This window comes from Nipponia nippon, unplaced genomic scaffold (assembly GCF_047370975.1).
Source record: "Nipponia nippon isolate SJK-2023a ecotype South Korea unplaced genomic scaffold, ASM4737097v1 scaffold_10, whole genome shotgun sequence".
In the NCBI taxonomy this organism is placed as follows: Eukaryota; Metazoa; Chordata; class Aves; order Pelecaniformes; family Threskiornithidae; genus Nipponia; species Nipponia nippon.
Window position 1 is genome coordinate 29,308,799 of NW_028262291.1, and position 20,341 is coordinate 29,329,139.

Consider the following 20,341-nt stretch of genomic DNA (forward strand, 5'->3'; position numbering starts at 1 on the left):
TTTTGTTTCTATCTTCATTAGTTGAAATTAAAACCGTTAAAATTATATTTTATAACTGAACTATTAACTAGTCTTAGCCCTATGTGGAGTGAGTTGGTGGTCTCAGAACCGTTGCTAAGGTTAAGGTTTCCTAAATAAGGAAACCTTTTAAATAAGGTTTCCTAATCATAGACCACACACAATCCTGTAATTGCAGAATCAGCAGACAGAGCAACGGCTAAAAGTGGCTGGAAACCGAACCGTCCTTCCACGTGCAGCCGGGCTCCCTGAAGGGTTCCTGTTTGGGCTGTGAAAGCTCGCACTTGTGAATCAACACTCTTTCTATCTTGCTTGTCTACAGGCAGAAGCTGTCACAGCGACACAAATTAGTTAAGCGGTTCCAACCTCCGCGTGTGTAATCCTGGATACCTGTTTAAAACTGGCCTCTGCGTTTTCTGCTGTTACCTATAAATTTATCACTGTGAGTCTTCTTATAAAGCCATCAATTATAAAATCATGCTTTTGATCAAACTGTTCTGACTTTAGGTATGCATTAGGCCCAATCAGTCTTCGTGTTTTGAAACCGCCTTTCTGCACTGTAAAATTTGAAACTAATTACAAAGTTAATAATAAAAGCGGTGACTCTGTGTCTTCTTTCAGAAAGAACTTAAACCCGTTATGGCCTACCACGAAGGAATACCCTCCTACAGGTGCTTCGGCGTTCTCTCTGTCTGTTGGTGAAATGCTGCACTGCCAAGCACTTTCTTCTGCACTTTACTGCTAGTGTTTTTACATGATTTGGCGGTAGCTGTCACCCCTGCCTCACCCCCCCCATACACCTTGGCAGCTCCTTGGGAGAACTCCAGCTGCTTCGACACAAAGAACTAAATCCACCACAAGACTTGGCCATTTAAGCTGGAAATTCAGATTATCCAAATCCCTGGCTAGGCACCACCTAATTCTAGACAAGCATCTGAAGATGCCCAAGTTTTTGTTTATGAAGTTCCCTGGCTGCCATCCTGTCTGCTCCCGGGCATTTGCAAGCTGTGGGCTTTGCGAGCGGCACGGCAGCTGCCTCATGTCGTGTGGTGCCTGTTGAAACAGACTTTTCCAAAGACTACCTGCAAGATCGGGCTCTTAAATAGTCAACTGCAACCGAATAATCCGAATGAATCAAGACAGATTAACAAATTATTTATAGTATTGCAGGACCCAGGAGTCCCAGCCACGGCCGGGGCTGTGTTGCATGACGCGTTGAGGGAGCACAGCCCCTTTTGCAAGGAGCTCGCAGCCCAAGTACCAGGCAAGAGACAACAGATGGCGAGAGACAGATGGGAGAGTACAAGGAAACAATGAGATAAATGAGCAAAAACTAAGATGAAGACTTCAGCATTTGGTTCCAAAATTATTAATTTTACTAATCATCTCAGCTGATGTAACCCTACGGTAGGACGCCTTTCCTGTTCCAAAGGTCTTAATAGCTACAATTACAACACATGCCGCAGCCCAGCATGGGTTGCATTTTAGGTGAAGAGCGGGAGTTAAGCAGGGAAGAAGCACCGAGGTAGGGGGTGTTATTTGCTGAAATTCATTCAGTAAAGGGGGCTGGGGTATCTCAGCAACCTGAGCCTTAAGGCAACCGGATTAAGCACAGCTCAGTCGGTAAAGCGCTGACGGAAAAAACCGGGCTTTGCACCAGGACGGCTCTGCCCTGCAGCCTCTGCCACGCGCCGGCGAGCCCGTTTGCAAGCCGCCCAGGACGCTCCGCGCGAGATGTGAAACCCGGCGCGCGGGAGCCTGCCGCGCCCCGGAGGCAGCGGACTCACTCGCGGGATCGCTCACGCACGACGACCCGCTCCCCGCGGGCTGGTGACACCTCAGTCACCCTCCCGCCCCCGCGCGGAGAGCTGAGACACCCCCAGGGATGCCGAGGTCCCTCGCACCGGGTCCAGGCGGCGCCACGGGGGCCGGGGCGGGCGCCGAGGTACCTCCCGCGGGCAGCGCCCACCGCGGTGGGGGCGGTGGGGGCGGTGGGGTGGGGTGTGTGCGTGTGTGTGACACACGGACCGCAGACCGCCACGGGCGGGCCTGAGGGGACCGAAATCCCGGGAGGGCGTCAAAAGCCGCCTCCCCCCACCCCAGCTGGGGTCGGCGCTGCGCAGCCGCCGTGCCCGGGGAGCCGTTACCCGGCGGGGGGCGGCGGGCGCGAGGCGGCGACCGCTGGAGCGGGCGCCGGCGCGCGCCGAGGTAAGGCGGGAGGCGCCCGCCGCTCCCCGGGGCCGCCTGAGGGAAAGCGAAACCAAAAGGGCGGCGGCGGCGCGGAAGGGACGGGCAGGGGCTCCCCGCGGCTCGCTCCTCCCCTCAGCGCCGAGGCGGAGCGGGGCGTTGGCGGCGGGCGGGCCCAGCGCGCCCCCATGGCCCTGGCGCCGGGTCAGCGGGCACGGTAGCCGGCTCCGGCTGTCGCCGCGGGTGAGTCAGAGCTGCCCAGGGAGGGCGGGCTGGACATGAGCCTCGCCGCCGGGCTCCGAGCAGCGGCCGGAGGCTGAGCCACAAAGAAGTTTCCCCGGCGGCGGCGCGGCGCTCCCCCATGCACGCCCCCGGCCGTCGGCCCTGGGGCGCTGCCCGGCAGGCGCCCGGCGCCGACCCCGCCATGGAGCCCCGCGCGGGGCTGCACAGCAGCCCGGAGCTCAGCCGGGCCAAGCGGCTGAGCGTGGGGGAGCTCCGCTCCCTCTTCGAGGCTCGCTGCGCCGCCGTCGCCGCCGCCGCCGCCCGGCAGCTGCCCGACCCGGCGAAGAGGGGCTGCCGGCCCCCCAACGGGGTGCTGCCGCCCGTCATCCCCCGGCTCACCGTGACCGCCGAGGAGAGCGAGGAGGCGCAGGGCAGCCCCCAGGCGCAGCCGCCGCACCCCGAGAGCGGCTGGCTGAGGACGGACAGCTCGCTGCACCTGCAGTCCCGCCGGCTTTCCACCTCCTCGCTCTCCTCCACCGGCTCCTCGTCCCTCCTGGAGGACTCGGAGGACGACGTGCTGAGCGACACGGAGGGCCGGAGCCAGGGCATCGTGCACCTGGAGCACGGCGAGGACACCAACCAGGTAGCGGGACGCGGGGGGGGGGGGGGGGGGGGGGGGGGGTTTCCCGGGGCGCGCTGCCCCGCTCCCCGGGCCGGCGCCTCCTGCTGCCGGCCGGCGCTGCCGCGGGGGCGGCCGGGCCAGTGCCCCCCGCCTGCCTCGGGGTCACCCAGCGCTCCCCTCTGGAGTGAGGCTTCCGTCACCCAGCGCCACGCAAACTCCGGGAAACTCCTGTCTTGGGGCCAGCAGCAGCGCGATGCGACGTACGGGTCGCGGCGCCTGTTTGAAAAACGCTGCTGCACGTTGGCTCTTCTAAAACGCGGCCAGGTGTGCGCTGTTTCCTTTCTGCTGTGAAATTGCGCTTCATGTCCCAAGGATATGGAGGGGCGTTTTTTGATCATAAGTGAGTTGGTTTTTTGTGTTTTGTTTTTTCCAGTCTCCTGTACCAGATCTTCAAAATAAAATATTTCCAGGCATTTACCAGCAGGTATTTTTTGTCTCTCCCAATCCTGGAGTCTGTGGCTGTCAATTTTTGAGCTGCTTCTTGCTGTGAGCATGACAGGAGATGGGGAGGAGCTTGGAATGGGTAGAATGCATGCTTTTGTCCATTCTGGCAGTAACACATTCTTCTCAGTAAATCCCCTCTGTAATTTGGCAGCTTTCATCCGTGAAGTGCACTTTTAAAGGCATATAGTTAGTAGCTTTTTCATGATCTTTAATATATATTTGCCTGACTCCTTATAATAGGATTCCTGGGGTTTTGTAACTGAAATATATTGCTTTAGTGAATTCCCCCTCCTACCTTTATTGAGACCACAAACTAAATTGTTGTTCTACTGCCAGCTCATTGACACTGAATTGTTTTCAAGCAGAACGTACGTTTTGAAAAAATGTATAAGCAATAAGTAATGCAACTTGTAGGTGATACCTCCAGCTGGACTTTTCTCATGGTAATTGTGGGTTTACTACTTTAGAGAACACATAGTACAGGAGGTAAATTGCTGTGCGCAATATTGGTTTTGTTTGCATCAACTTGTGGCCTCGTTTGGGGGGGGGGGGGAAGTTTGTACTTTGTCATATTGCATATCAAGAAATAATAATACTACTTAATTCGTACTTTTGATCCTCAGATAGAATCGGGGGGGGGGGGGAACAATTGCTACTGTATTGCTGTTCGGCTTTCTTTTCTAAAATACGTGCTATGCTAGTGGGGATTTTGTGAAAGTAGCAGAAGAATAGAAGTTAAAGGTGGAAAAGGGCTATTGGATCATTTGACTCAATATCCCTGCTATTGCAGTGGGCTGTATTCGTGGTTAATAGGGAACAAGAATTTAGTGACAACACTTTAGCAATATGGAGAACGCTGAGATGGCGTCATGACATCTGGTTAACTTGTCTGTGAATATAGGCTGAAGCAAAAACTATTCTTCAGGCAAGAAGCCATGCTGCCTTTAAGGGTTTGCTTCTGCATCTCTGAAGTCATTAGTATCGTGTGCAGTATTGAGTCTTAAATCATTCATTAGAACTGTATGCTTTAGGTACATGCATTATGACATGCACATATCTAAAACATACAGTGTAAATGGATGCGAGTAGTATTTCTTTTAAATTATATGAAGTTTCTAAGCACTGCAAAATTGGAAAAGGCTTTAGTCACCTTTTAATGACAAGAGAAGAAAATTTTAAATTGAAGAAGGTCTTCAACAATGATTTATAGACAAACTAAAAATAGTTTTATTGTAAGTATTTTAAATTCTGAGAGAATACCCTATTCCTTTAGGTACGTGGGAAATTGAGAACTTCAATAGTACTATGAGAATTCAGTTTTTGGAAAAAGTTTTTGCAGGTTTCTCGAGTTTAGTGCGGCTGCAGGATTTTTTAATGTCTTATTGGTAAAGTAAGTATTCACTTAAGTGGTAAAATACTTCATGTTTTTAATGGCAGAGTTACTTTTCCACACCTGCAGTGTAGGGGGAGATGGGGCAAACTGCCCACCAAGAGCCTGCATTCTGACTGATGTTCTTTATCTTGTTATCACTTCTATGGCAAGTTGGCAAACCAGAGCTGGGACTGGTTCCTAGGACTGTAAAACAGCAGAACTAAGTATCACCAACTTTATGACAGTGCCTAATAAGCTAAATGGGCAAAATCTTTTATCTGCTTAATGCATGCTCATGTAGTTTATCCCTCCTTTCCTTGCTGCATTACCCAGCCAGCGCTCGAATCCCAGGAATCTGCTTTTTCCCTGCGGTCAGGCGCACTTCATCGGGTGGCTGCACTGTGTGCTTGCTGATACCTGGAGGTGACCAGGACAGCCTTGTTCTTGTGTTTGCTGTCTTTCGGTACTGGACAGTGCTGCGATGCTAGCAATCCCTACGCTCAGCTGTTCAGTCTTCACAGACGCTGTTTCTTTAGTGAAGCAGTGAATACGTAGCATGCCAAAGTAGAAGTCTCTGTTTTGAACCTCTGTGGGTTCAACTTTACAGGATGTGTCCTTTCTACTAATTAATCTTGAGGCAGGAAGAATAAGTGTGTTTTAGAATGTTTTAGAAGTGTGTTTTAGAATTTAGAGGCTTTGGGTTCAAGGCAGGCATGTACATGTGAAAATAACTAGAAATTTCAGGATAACCTGAGGAATGGTTTTATATTTTGAAGATTCTATTTAGAGGCAAACTGGCACATTTTGTTCATATTTATTGGTTTTAGTGTATGTATTTTAATAGATGAAGGCTCGTTCTTAGAGTGGAACACAAAGGAAGGAAACAGAAATCAGAGGTGAGTCAAACTTGATGTTCCCTAATTCGTGGGAAATGGTGACATTTTGAAATTTCCCTTGTATTGGAATTTCTTTTGACTTTTCTTTGGAAATGTTGGAAATTAATTTGGAGGCTGGCACCTTATGACTAAGCTCAGACCAGCGCTGAGAGGACTGCTGGACTGTCAAGCCTACCAGACTCCCCAGTGCCTGACTCCCCAGTGCCTAGCAGGGACCTTGGAAACTTGCCCAGGTCTTCAACTGTGGGAGTAGAAGTTCTGATAACGTTCCTGTTATCAGGGCTTCAAGGCTTCCATCTGCAGACCCAGGAGCTTGAGACCTAAGCTGAAGAAGGCCCTCCCAGGCCTCTCAGCTGGAGGCCTCTACCGTTGACCTGGAAATCAAGACTCAATTGGGTCTTTGAAATATTGTGGGCTCTCAAGCTGCTTGCGCAGGCCTGTGTGAGAGACGGGAAGCTCTGGAGCCCTTCCTCTGTGTACTAGGGCTTGCTGCCCTGGAGTCATCAGGCTGTAAATCCTGGGATGGTAAGCCTGGGAGTGCTGTCCCCAACCATCCCCCTTGGAGGATGGTTCTCCCTGGCAGCTCACTAGGGCAACAGAGAGTTCTCCAAGAGGATGAGTGATTCAGTTAAGTGTTTCACAGAGCATTCTGGATTGGATGAACTGGCACATCATGACAACGTTAAATTTTTGTTTCTTATTGAGCGCAGTATGTGGGCATGTCCCTGGAGCCTTAGGGCCTCTGTTGGGGGGAGTGAATACCTTGGGACCGATGACTGATGGTTACAGTATAGTTCCAGCCTGGCACAGCAGGGACAAAACGCTATTCGCGTCTAGGCAGGCCCACCTGTGAGAGAAGCTCAGTGGGTAGGTGTTCCAGTTCCTCGGCACAAGTTCCGTGTTTCATTTAGCAGTAATTAACAGAGGCTTTGGAAACTGGACTGCCTTGGCTTTCCTGGAGGAAGACCCCTCCAGCAATGAGGAGTTGTCAGTGTGTGAGAAGCCCATTCTGCTGCTGTCCTGTTAGCTGAACTTGTGGTTCTGTGAAAACTAATTGCGCATAGCTGTGTTAATGTAATTTGCATAACACCGTAGCTGGAGCTTCACAAATCTTGGCAGTTAACTTAATCAAAAATTATTGGTTATTTTTCAAATGGCCAATTGACAGAATAGATTTTACTCTATGACTACGGTTAACGTTCCTGCCTTCCCTTGCATTTAAATGGGAAGCGTGCTTTTCTGCCCTTGCTTCATGCCATCTGGGAAGTGTATATACACAGTTGAATCTCGCAGTGAAAGCGCCAGTGGTCCATTTATAGTAAGGGAGACAGTGCAAGAGTTATATATTTTTGTCTTCATTCTGTGAGTGAGCAATTTTAAGAAATACATAAGTCTGGTTAGCACCTTCTTTGTTGGGACAGAGACTTTAAAAAAGTGGTTTTCACAGAGAATAAACAGCATGATAATGTACAGCAGCCTCTTGTCCTCTTTATAGGAGAATGTTATTTACTAGATAGAAACATGCCAAATAAATCTACTCGTTCTCATAACTGTGACCTGCCATTCCAAATTCCTAGATCTGTAACCATGAGAACAGCTGACAGCTTGCTAGAGAAAAAGCAGTTCAGTTCTTGCTTGCAATGATGCCAGTCCAGAAACTTTGGGGGATAGCCGTTAGTGAAGCTTATTTGGTTTCACTGATCTTCTCGCCATTATTTTTCATAATACCAAGCACCTTAAAATGGACAAACATATAGAGAGGCACACACACTTAATAAATACAGACCGAAAGTTTCAACTACTTCAGCTCAGGGGTGGGTTGGTGGGTTACATAAGCTAATGCAGTAGAATAGAATTGTTATTTTTAAATGAAGAATGGGAACGAAGGGATGACATAAGTAAGACTGTTAATGGGTTTTTAGCCTACTTTCCAAAGGAAAGAAAGCTTGTGTAATCACTCTATCAATTCCATTTTAATAAACTTCAGTGGATATTTCAGGCAAATTTGGCAGTGGGATAGACATCTCAAAGTTTCTTCAAGAGCTCTTTAAAGTTCCGCAAAGATCAGCCTCTGGGTGGAGAAGAGGAAACCAAAATAAGTGCATACCTTTTCTTCTCAGGGGGAGAAGGTGCAGGATGAGTTCGAGGGTTGTTCTCTGTTTTGCTCGTTAACTAGCAAATTGGCATGTGCATACTGGCTAGTTGATCAGTGCTTATGTGCTTGCGCCAGCCGCAGCAGGTAGTGCCTCTTGTCCTGAGGGTAATTAGGAGAAAGTATGAGAGGGAGAATACAGTACTGTGGGCTGGCGAGGTTAGGGAATGTGGAAGGCACTAGTTGAGAGATGGAGGAAGAAGGTGAGGAGATTGTGGGGAGGTGTGGAAATGTGAGAAGGATTGGAGGTTTTTTGGAACAAGCGTATAGGGGACAGTAACAAGCTGTAGTTACTCTGGTAAGGGTGCAGGACAGTACATACCGGTCAAGTAGAAACCGGGCCTCATTAGTTTGCCGCTCATGGAACAACTACTTTTAATGGAACACATTTCATAGTTCTAAAAAAAAATGCTGATTTATAATGACAATCTTGTATACTGAAATCTTTCTATTGTATACTGAACAAATATGAGGTGAACAGCAGTACAGTATGTTCCACATTTCCATGTTGCGCAGTTATTGGGCCAAAACTCTGAATTGGGAGCCTTCTGTCAGTTTGAGGATGGTTTCTTCTCCACTGTACACTCAAATGGTGGAGTATATTGAAACCTCAGCAGTGTTAGTTCTAGCGGTGACTGTTTATTAGTAATGCAGATTCTTGTCTGGTAGGAAATGAGTTAGCTCTTACCAAATCAGTTGAGAGAGAGGCAATTAAGTCTTATCAGTTAAGAGCTTCTGATTCTGGATATATCTGAAATGGTGACTTACAGTCAATTTCCTTCTGATAGTTTTCACTTTTCTTATGTTAAAGGACATGTTGCTTGGGTGTACAGTGTAAAATTGGAAGAGCTCTATTATAACTTTTTTCTTACGGACCTGTTGGATTAGGTATGTTACAGAAGTTTCTTTATACGTGCACTTCTACAGTTCAAACCTCCTTATAATGCTTATTACATCTGGAAAGAGGGAAAGAAAGTAAGTAACAGCGGCGAGTCATCATCAGGTAATGCGTTCATATTTAAAGAGGGCATACCTAAGTAGATTTTTCTCAGGCTATCATTGACTCAGCAGAGTTGAAGATTTATTTGTGAAAACCCATGCCAGTCTAAAAAGGAATAAGGGTAGTGGCCAGAGCAGTAGTTTGGAAATTTTGCACATCTAGGTATATTTTTGGGTTCTGACACTGTTACTCTATTAGACTGGTTTGATGAGAGTGAACATTTTTTTTTAATTGAATGTAGACAAAAATAACCTCTCAACTCACATCTAGGGTTTATTATAAATGGAATGTGTTGAAGTGAATCAGTTTGATTAAATGCTCACAATGTGATGCAATTTAATATGGCTAATATTTCTGGAAGCTGAGAATGCACATTATATTTATGTGGTTGATAGCTGTTTTGTTTAGCAGTGACTAAGAAAAGTATGGTGATTATCTATGAAATGTGATGGCAGAAAAGGTAATATTATCCTTGCATATCTTGGAAGGAAAAAGCGATCTTGTCTTATGTACAGCACCAGTAGAGTCACTGTCTGTCTCTCTTCCACCTTCTCTGTCAGTGTAGATTTTGCAGAGAAAGGGGGCTGAGGCAGAAAGAATTGGCTTGTCAGTCCATGTTAATTTGGATCTTGCATAGCGTAGGTTTAGATTGCATTTTAAAGTGCTCTTTTCAACTTTCTCTACCAACAGAGCTTCCTCTAAAAAGCTCACAAGTTGGGCAAGATGGCATTGTCTGTCCATAGCATACCTGGGGAAAAATAGAATTTAAAAAAAAAAAAGGGTCGGGGGGGGAAGCAGGTGTTAGTCTCCATCAGCTCATTCTGAGGGAGAGCATAGGGAAGGGGGAGAGGCTACCTGTCCACCCAGTGTCAGACCAGCAAACGCATTGGTATATTGTTTCCAGTGCTTAACTGATCCATTCCTGTCAGTAATGGAGAATGCCTTCTGGGATAACACATAGCCAGCAGCATTTGGGTGGGTTTTTGTATCAATAAACGCTGAGCTTCCCACAAGGGATGAAATTTTCCTTTCCATTCCAAAATATGGAAGAGTGGGACTGATGCTATAGAAACCTCCCCTGAACCCATCAGGTGTTAGGCTACTGTTCCCTGTTACCAAGCCTTGGTAACAGGTCTCTACCAATTCCTTGGCGAGCACAAGAAGTTAGCCAAAGACCAGTTGGCAGCTTATTCAAAGCAATATCATAGACCTGGCACGATCCAGATTTAGAGCTTTGGGACAGAATCTCCAAGCCAGTTGGTGACTATAGCAAGCATGACACAGACGCTGCTTTGTGGGAGCTTGGCATTAACCCAGAATCCAGGAACACTCCTTATCTACAGGATGAAATATCCAAGTAAGGTGGCACAGTGAATGCAAACTCTTTAAACTGTTCACCGCAGCCCACCGATATCACCTCTATTTTACTTACATTCAGCTTCAATCCGCTGTTCTTCATCAGCCTCCTGACATCCATACTTGAGCCACATTGGTAACAGAGGTGTGGTTACAGGTGATAAAGAATAGGTATAGATACCTGTTATGTTTGCATGTAATTGACACTGATATGTGTATGATTCATCAGTCCACCAAGCGATTACCTGTTTGACAGGAAGCTGCGATGTCGTAGAACTGTGTGAGTAAGAAAGCTAGTGGCAATGGCACAGTTCACTTGTGATGTATCAGAGGAGAATGCAAACTGCTGTAGTCTTCATACAACTTTCATATGATAAGAGTGATATCTCTTGGTAAATTACATTGAACACTGCATAGGAAGAGAATGCCTTTGTTTTCCAGTCATGGTAGGAAATCATTGTTCACTGTCAGTATAACTGATTCTGTCCCCTGGTCTCTACCACATCCCAGCATGAAATGATCCAGTCTTAGCTATAGTTGCCTTCACTACCCTGAGCTGCTAGAGAGAATGCAGCTTTCTTTGTGTCTTAGCTTTTTCAAGCAGCTCCATATAGTTGAGAACACTGCAGTGGTTCTTCTCAGTGATGTTCATTGTGGACAGCATGTCATTTCTGTGCACTACTTTCTTTGCTTCCTGTGGTGGAGTGCTGAATCAAATGTAGGTTTCTACTTCTCACCTTGGAGGTGCTGGTGCTCCTCCAAGTCTGTCTGTAGTGCACACAAAGGGATTGATGGAGCTCAGCTGTGAAGGCTGTGGTCGGCCACCTCACTCTTCAGACACAGGCGAGCTTGAGGAGGCTCAGCTGTGCACAACGCAGCTGTGACCTAGGTTTGCTGGATGCAAGAGGGCCTGAAGAACCTCTCCAAGTACAGCACTCCTTTGACTGCCCTCTTTGGCACAGGCATGTTAAATGGACCAGCCAGCTCTAGCTCACTTGGCAGCATGTGCTTTGGAAAGGAAGGGAGGATAAAACACTGTTGTCACGTGTCAGCGCCTTCCAGTACTGAAACGTGTTCAGATGCTCTGAAATCACTACCTCTGCTGAAAATCTTCAAAGATCTCCTGAGCATGTGGCACATGCTCTTCACTTGTGCTTCAAATGACCAGTCTTATGGGCAGACGCACTGCAACAGGAAGCTGCGTGATTCTGATCCAGGCTAGTTGAGAGCAAAACTTTGGAGACGCGGGAGATAAGATGGTAGTGGTAGGTACAGGATACATACAGGCAGGCAGGAGGGGAGTGATTGGGACTGGTTGGGAATGCCACTGGAAATGCAAGGGGAAAGACTAGACAGAAGATCAAAACTTAATGGACAAGCAGACTATTGCTTTAAAAAACAAGGAAAATACATTCTCAAAAAAACCCAAAAAACACATCAGGAGAACATGAGGCAATTATATTAAGACATCATTCAGTCAAGCATTGAAAATATATGAAAAGAACTAAAGTGACTGCAGTGTGGGCATATTAATATTCTGCAGCCTTTAATGTAGAACTCAACTAATAAGCAGCTGTTTTATATTTCAGATCAACTCAAAGGACAAGTTACAGTTACACATGTTGCTGTGTGTTGCAGGACCTCTGTTTCTTCATAGATAGATATGCAACAAATCAGGCAGATCACAGGAAGAGAAAGACTGACTTCCCAATTTTAATGCTGCTGAACGCTGATCTGGAGAACTGCTTGCCTTTCACAGTGTCCCTGGGAGAGACTAGGCAAGCTATTTATGCAGACTTTCACCATGGCTGCTAATTGTATTTTTTCATTCTCCTGTTGACTGACTTGAGAGCGTGGGTCTTATTAGCAGAAATGCTGAACGTTTGTACCTGCAACGGAAGTTAATGGGAGCTGTTCTACAGTACTATATAACAGTAGGTATCAGGAAAAGCAAAAATTGACACCTTAGTTTGAGCTTTCAAAATTAGTGGGTACTTTTCATATTAACCCATCTTTCCTTCGGTATTTTCCCTATAAGATATGAATAACAAAGTTTGCATAACAGAGATTGTGAAAACAAATTCATTAATACTTGGAAAGCACTCTACTACTGTAGTGATGGCTGTATTGAAACTACCACACAAAACTCAGTAACTACATTTACAGTAGATTTCCAGTAAGTGAAGTAAAAATGGTAAAGCCAATGAGGACAGAATAAAAAAAAGCTGCTTTTTATAGAGTCAGGAATTGTTTGTTTACACTGAATGAATAGGAACTACAATATGTTATTATGTAATTAAAGACTATATCATAAGCTCCACAGAAGAGGGCAAGTGTTAACATAAAGAGGATAACTTAAGATTGCACAGAAAACATCAGTTCTGAAAATTTCTAACTTTTGAGCGCTCAGACATTATTAAAGTTCCAGTGCAAACATAATTCTCCATCTGAACACATTCCAGTAGTGGAAAGTGCTAGCATGTGACAACAGTGTTTTATCCTCCCTTCCTTTTCAAAGCACATGTTGCTGAGTGAGCTAGAGCTGGCTGGTCTGTTTAACATGCCCATACTAAAGAAGGCAGTCAAAGGAGCGCTGTACTTGGAGAGGTTCTTCAAGCCCTGTGGGAGATGGCCCTCTTCTATTGGAAAACCTAGGTCACAGCTGCGTTGTGCACAGCTGAGCCTGCTCAAGCTCGCCTGTGTCTGAAGAGTGGGGTGGCCAACCACAGCCTTCACAGCTGAGCTCCATCAATCCCTTGTGTGTGTTGTGCCCTGCAATCTCCACAGAAGGTAACTTTTAAAGACTAACGAGTGTCTACTGCAAATGAGCCTGAGGTTCTTACAATTTGCCAAATTTGGTCAGGTTGACTTCTGGTCTTCCCGTGGCCTGCTTCTGCTTTGAAAACTCTCCTCTTGCCAAATATCAGGCTCTTTCCTCAAAATCCAAGTTTAAGAAGCATTTCACAAGATTCATCAGAAAATTTCTCATGGGATCAAGACGTATCTTTTTCTAGCTTTGGACACAGTTGCAGATTTGTTGGAATTGTTCATTCTGAAGCAAAAAGTTTTTGTGCTTCTTTGAGGTGAGTAACTTAGAGCAGTTCTCAGGAGAATGAGACGCAGAAGCAGAAAGGCTTCTTGTGCATTGGTGCTTTAGTGGCTCTACAGAAAATCTGGGGTTGGAGACCCTGATCTTCTGAAAGAGGCAGAGCTAGAGCAAGTCTTAAAAGGTGGCCTCTGTATTTTTTGCCATCGCTGTATGCTTATGTGATGCAGTGATAGAAAGGATAAAAATCTGTGTGAACAGTGTTCGTGCGTGCAGATTGGCTGTTTGTTATCTTTTGCGGGGTTGGAGTGGGTTGTTGGCTAAGTGTGCTTGACCTGAATGTTCTAATCACGATAAGCTCTGCTTGCTGTGGGCTCCTTCCTCAGCCGTTCCCACCCATGCGCGTTCTGTAGGAACAGCGGCGCCGGTTCCACAAAGGGTCAGCTTTGTTCTCCTCTGAATGTAATCTGAAGAAACTAGGAAACCTTCCTACGCTCCAGCTTTCACTTTTCATAGTGCAAAATGCTGAGTGTCAGAATTTTGGGCTGATAATTGGATACAGTTTGTATTGTCTTGCTCTGTGGAATTTAGATAAGGCACTTTTTTGCCTTCTTCGTACTAACCCAGAAGGATTAAGCAAATAAATCCCAAGGTACTCATTTCAGGACAGATCCTGCCATTCTGTTGAAAATCCTATGAGAGGATTTTAAAGTGGAGATTCCTGGCTTCCAGGTGCTTTTGCCTGTCACTTGCTCATGACACCACCATGGCTACCAAAGGCATTCATTAGAAAAAATGATGAAGGCGTATTTTAAATACGTTAGGATGAAGTGAGTCTCTGGATTTCTCTCTGGCCTAATGATCTGCATGGATTTGGGCACTAATCAGGCCCCTGTAACAGTTTCATGCCTTGTTTTCCCGAAGTTTATAGCAAGACCAAAGAGAATATGGGACTGACTGCCTTCAGCAATGAGACCAGGGAGGGAGGGAGGGAGGGAGGGAGGGAGGGAGGAAGTCCTGTGTTGTCTAATAGCCCTGTGCTTGTTAATCCCTACACCAACAGTCTCCAAGTCTTTTTGGAGCAGTAGGACTGGCTGATGTTCTGAGCATGGTTTCCCATTCCAACATTAACTGGAGTGAAAACTAACGATCTTTTTTCATCCCTGTTCATCCATTGGGATTTTCTGCGTTATCTCTACAAATGTGTTCTCTGCCATTGCCATAGCTGTGTGTCTTGGCCCCAGTCTGCCTTTTCAGTCCTCTGATTGTATAGGCAGCAATCCTGTCTGGGACAGGGGATGGCTATAGGATGAATGTAGCCAAGTCGCCAGTTTTCTTTTTACATTGCGTTCTTCAAGAAAAAGAGCAGACAGGGCAGCAAAATCAGTCTTGGCTTGTGAAGTAACTTCTCTGCATGACTTGTTCCCTGTGTGCAGCGTAAGCCTAAAACCACCTGCAAATGAGACTTCAAAGGTCTGCCTCTTCTTTGTCTGCTGAGCCCTGGTGTATTGATGTGGGTCACTCTTGGGTTCTGCTACCTATGTCCAATCCGGCATAGAAGCTGCTGCTTGCTCCATATTTCAGGAGGCTGGTGTAGGTGGTTGTGCAAGATACGGGAGTGTGCCTTGCAGTTCTGTTGCTAGGAACCAAGAGCATGAAATTCTTTTAAGTTTTATGGGGTTTTTTTGGTCTCTTTTACTATGAGAGAGTAGTTTTGGTACATAACTGGTCTATGTATAAACTACACTCTTTATTGTTTGCTGGGTTTGCACCTTAATAATTGGCAATTAATGTTTGTGCTTCTAAAAAGGTGGGATCTCTAGGATCTTGATTGTAAACACATTTGTTTACCTTCAGGGCAGAGGAAACATACTCTGTACAACACATTCACTATTGTTCAAGTGCCCACAACTCTTCAGGAAGGCAGATGCCTTGTTTCAGTTTCAGTCCTTCGTTGAGTCACTCCTGCTTCTGTAAGGTCTGAATTTGACTCTCTCTCTTAAGGCTACATTATGGAAATTAAAATCTTAAATAATCCCTTGTCTGCTGGGACTACCTGCTTCTGATACGGAGGAGGAATTCAACTTGCTTTTCTTGTGGTGTTCTGCTAACAGAAATTCTCTTTCGATCCTGTAGTTTTGCCCAAGGGAGAAGTCATCTTTTCTCTGGATTCCTTACATAGTTCCTAGTGCTGACTTGAGGCAGGAAGAGTTTCTCTAATCTGAGGTTTGCTCCAAAAACAAACAGCTACCTCGTGACCCAGAAGGCCCTCTCACTCCTATGGGGGAAGCTGAAGGGTCCCCGTTTCCATTTAATTCTGGGTTTCTTGTTTGGTTAGTTTGTGGGTTTTTTTGTCTTAAATCCTTTCAACACAGTGGTTTGGAATAATCTCACTATGTTAAAACTCGGAGTTATTAAAGTGGTTGCTGAAGGATGTGGCTTTCCCCTAGGTAAATACCACACCCTGCTAAATAACAGTGCCTATCGTATGTTGACACTTGCATTCCAGTGCAAAGGGTGGGCCGTATTTGAACAGTGGTGTATGTGATAGGTGAAGCAGTAACTGCTTATGCTTCTTTAGAGGAAAATGGAGGTATGAGTTTGGAGGAGACAAAGGAGGAGAGGAGAGATGGAGTACTGGACTTTGTCTTGTGATAGATTAGAAGAGCAGATGGCAAATTGTTACCAGTGGATGTCTGATGTGTTTTTGACATGACGTATTTTTAGACTCTAATAATCCTTTTCACTTAATGCTGCTTATTTGAGCACTTGAATGCCTTATTTGAGTGCCTCTAATTTAGTTTACAAGCATTAATTACTTAAATTGTTCAACGGTGTTCTAAAGTGGAGCTATTACAACCTGCAGTTGTGGGAATTGGAGCAGGGAAAGGGCATGTTTCTGGGCTTAGATTCCATACTGAGGCAGTGGAGTTTGCTCAGATCTTTTGCAAATGAGTGTCTGGCATTTTAGGATGTTAGAAGCTGAATTATCATGGTAGGAAAGAAAAAAGTTATATGTAAGTACATTTTAAAAATAAATACCTATCAGTAACCTGTTTATATGTATGTGCATGTGTATATGCATGTGTACAATAATTTTGGAAATCATGATTTGCAGACAAGTGTTGGTGTGAGGGACTTAATTTTTTAAATGAATGTTTTAATACTTTTTGGGAAATGGAAATAAAGCACAGAAAGGGTCATGTAACTTTCCCTGCTGTCCTGCAGGACGTAAGTATCTTTAGACCACTGATGATGAACCATCTTGGTGCCTGTGCCTAGAAGTCCTTTAAAAGTATTGCAGATCATTTACACTGGGATCAACCCAGTTCTATCTTGGTGGCAGGTGTCCCCAGTGACTGAGCTAGACCACAATTTTACAGGCATTTGTCAAGCCTGTTTGAAAACTCACTGATACCCCTGGAAAGCCCTTTTCTGATATCTCACCTGAATGTTTTGGTTTTGTTGCAAATTAAAGCCATTTGTTCTTGCCCTTCCAAGTGGACATGGAGAACAATCGATGGCTCTTATACTTATGAAAACTTGTTGTGTACTAGAAGACAGTTGCAGTGCTTGGTCCTCTCAGGCTAAACAAACACAATTCTTTCAGCCTCAGAGATATGATGTTTGTTATTCATCCCTGAACTTTCCTCCATTTTGTCAAAGCTTTAATGGAATAGTGACCAAAATGGAGCACAATCATCACAGATAACCAGTACCTTCTTAGAGCAACCTTAATTCTATGCTTGTGCTTCCTATCCTTTCCCACAGGAAAAAATTAATTACAGCACAATAGTCTTCCACTGTTACAGTTGTTAACGTTCCTTTCAGGCAGAATCTCAAAGTTATACGGGATACGGCTCCTGGGGCCCTTACACAAGGATACGTTGAAAGCATGGTAAGCTTTCAACATGTGTTCGCTAACCCAAGCTGCTAGGGATAGGAAGGGCGGAGTCTTTGACCAGTTAATAGAAGATAATTTTGCAATTTCTGTCTGATGGTAGTGGTTTGTGGCGAATGGGGAAATGTAATAAAGGATAAGCATTAACATTTCCTTCATTTCTCTTTATCTGTTCAGACTGGAGATTCTCCTGTGGCCACTGGATCGCTGGGGTGTTAAACCGGTGGTGAGCCTAGCCCTGAACTGCTGGGCAGGCAGGATAGAGCTGTGTGTCTAGGTAACAGTCTGCACCACCTTAGCAAATAAGATGAAGCGCATGCTCAGCTTCCTTCCGAAGCGCCTGGAGTTCACTCAGGGAAGATTAGCTTCTTGAAGTTATTTCCTGGCTTGTTGCCAGAACACAGTCTCGCTTGATGTTGTGCAGAAACCACACCTGATTTAAATGGATTGGCACTTCTTGTAGTACATTTGGATTTGAGGTCATACACAGTTCACAAATGACATGTTTGTGCCTTAACAAATTGTGCTTATGTTCTAGGCTGAATCTATTTATTGGTCTATGTATAGACAAGTGTGGATGTGTTTTGAGTTTTCAGTATTCCCAAATATTCATCCTGTTTGGAACTAGTAATTCTGTGTCCTACCTAATAGGATGTTAGGCTCATTTTTTCATCTAAATAGTGTTGTCTTTCTAGATGTCCCTTTCTCATGACTGCTGATGTCAGTCATGACCCATGGCAAGCAGAGGATAGATGGAGGATGGGCAGAGAATCCTCTAATTGCCAAACTGTGGCATAGGAAGTTTCTGAAGACTTAAACTGCAGTTGTTTTGGAGGTTAAGAAAGCTTTCTTTCCTTCTGCCACACCATCTGCTAAAGTGATGTTTGATTTACCACAAAATTGTTCTGGGTGATGGACAGCCTGGATAAATCTCAAATGTCTGGGCTCTGAAAGTGAGTCAACTTTCCTATAGTGAGGAACTTTCCATTTGCTTCTTGGATAATAACACTTCTGTTTCCAGCAAGACTGGCAGAACCCTGGTAGGGGCAGAACCTCTCTGGTTCAGTTTTCCTGAGTTCAGTAGGGTGAGATGGCAGAGCTCCATCCTGTTAGAGAACCGGTGCCTTTCAGAACAGAGCACAAGCTGCGAAGGTAGAGATAATGGCCATGCTTAATGCCTGCTATCAAAAGTAGACATTTTAGTATCCCTTAGAACAGAAAATGTTGATTCTTATTAAAATAAAATTTGTCTTTCAGTCAACAGTATTGGCTTTTACAACAGCTCAGTGAGAAAAGTGAAGGAAACCCTTGTGACAGTGCAGCTTTAAAGCCATCTAATTCCTTGACTGTTTCGGCTTTTGGCCTGGGAATGACATGAAGGTTGTAGATATTTCACTTGATAATGATCAGAAGCAAAATGCCAATGTTGATTCCTGCAGAATAGTCAGCAGATTGTGGCTCTTGACGATGTTTGCAGAAAGGCAAGCAATGCTTTCCCTTCTTTGCACTTCATTTGCCTCTGATTTGGAGAGGGACTGCTCCTGGAATTTCAAGTAGAATCCAACTGTGGAGTGGGACATGGAATTTTGTGCTCGTAGTAATTTAGTCCAATACCAACCATCCGTTTCTCTTTTCTTAACTTCTTCCTTTAGTCCAGACATATTGAACATCCAACAACCTTACCAAGTATCCTAAAGAGCAGCGAGCCAAAGAATGTATGCATCTCACTGCATGGTGAGGCATGACAGAGGAGAAAACACAGGAGCCTGAGGCTTCTGTCTTGCAGCTTTGTTCTGCTTATTGCGTTAAGTGTTTCTTATGACTCTGAAGATTTAGACCAGCCCATCTCGAGTGTGGTACAAACAGGAAATGAAAACCCTGCAGTCAGAGGATACACCTGCCAAACGCGGGCTGAGCAGCTGTGGCCCTCACCCATGGTTGAGTGCAGAACCGGAAGCGTCAAGGGCTAAGCACAGGCTGAGCACCGTTTCTTCTCAAAGCCTGGGAGGCTGGATGGTGAAAGAGAGGGAGGGAGAGATGAAGGTGTAGTCACAGTTTGCCTGGCAGTCTGATGAGAGGTGCTGATCAGGAAGTTGCTCGTGTAGCGTGCAAACTGCTGTCCTTCTTTAGGAACATGTGTTCTCCCTTGCTGTTGATCATCAGTCTTACAGCTCCAGCTGGCATTCATACACCATATACCATCAACTGTGTGTCAAAGCAGCGAGTGTTATTTCCCTTGGGGACTGAAGCAGATACAAGGATGGTCAAGGCTCCCAAGGCATCTGGCACATGGAAATTGCTCATCGATTTCCTTGATCAGGGACATGGTTATGCTGTTTGTATTCCTTGAGTGACAGCTGACAGCATTTGAAGTAACACAACTGCCCTGGCAGGAGGCCAGTTGCAGTGATTTGGATGAATTATCAGTTGATGTTGGCTGGCATAGCACCTCTGACAGTCTGAAGAATGATGCTGTTGCATATCAGCTGAGGGCACAGACTTTTTAAAGCAGGTGCTCAGATCTCCAGACTCTGGGCTGTGCTATCCATTGATGTAAGTTATCATAGAGCAACATTTTGATTCTGGCCCTAAATACCTTTTTGTCTAGCGATCACCAATCACTAGTGTGCGGACTAGTGTTTGTGCGCATCAGGAACCTGTTTACTGCCCAGTGACAAGAGAAGATGAAATGTGGTAGTAATGGGGCTAAGTCAGTTGCTACAAGAGCCTCACCCTATCTTGGGAGCTGAATCAAGTGTTGTGCTCAGAAACTTAGTTATAAAGGTTTGTGTGAGTGTTTGCTCACATACTCGGAGCTTGCTTGGGGAGCATTCTTCTTGTTGACTTGCTCTTTCACCTCCCACCCATTGAGATCTTTGTCTCGATTTGTGATTCATGTCTGATTCAGCCAAGTGGGTAGTAGACTTGGCAGAAAGAATCTCCTCAGTTTGAGGATTCCAGAAACCTTTAATAAGGGGCAAAAGCACAGAAACAGGCTGCTGAAAGTATAAAGTAAGTGCCTTATATGACAAATTCAGGGATTTTTTTTTTTTTTTTTTTTTTGT

At 45.4% G+C, this 20,341-nt stretch overlaps 1 protein-coding gene across 21 annotated transcripts in view; it reads left to right on the forward strand.

The window, feature by feature from the left end:
* The first annotated feature begins 2,139 nt into the window (after positions 1-2,139).
* Positions 2,140-20,341, forward strand: part of ITPKA (inositol-trisphosphate 3-kinase A) — a 45,999-nt gene continuing 27,797 nt past the window's right edge. For 19 of the 21 annotated variants that reach the window (XR_015701932.1, XR_015701933.1, XR_015701934.1 and 16 more), the window contains exons 1-2: positions 2,158-3,070; positions 3,483-3,533. Coding sequence is in view for 1 of the 21 variants with exons in the window: in XM_087746264.1 (XP_087602390.1) it covers positions 2,567-3,070; positions 3,483-3,533 (555 nt within the window). In the remaining 20 variants the exon portion in view is untranslated. Of the gene's footprint in view, positions 3,071-3,482; positions 3,534-20,341 lie in introns of all 21 variants that reach the window. The other 2 variants (XR_015701951.1, XR_015701950.1) reach the window with 2 other exon arrangements.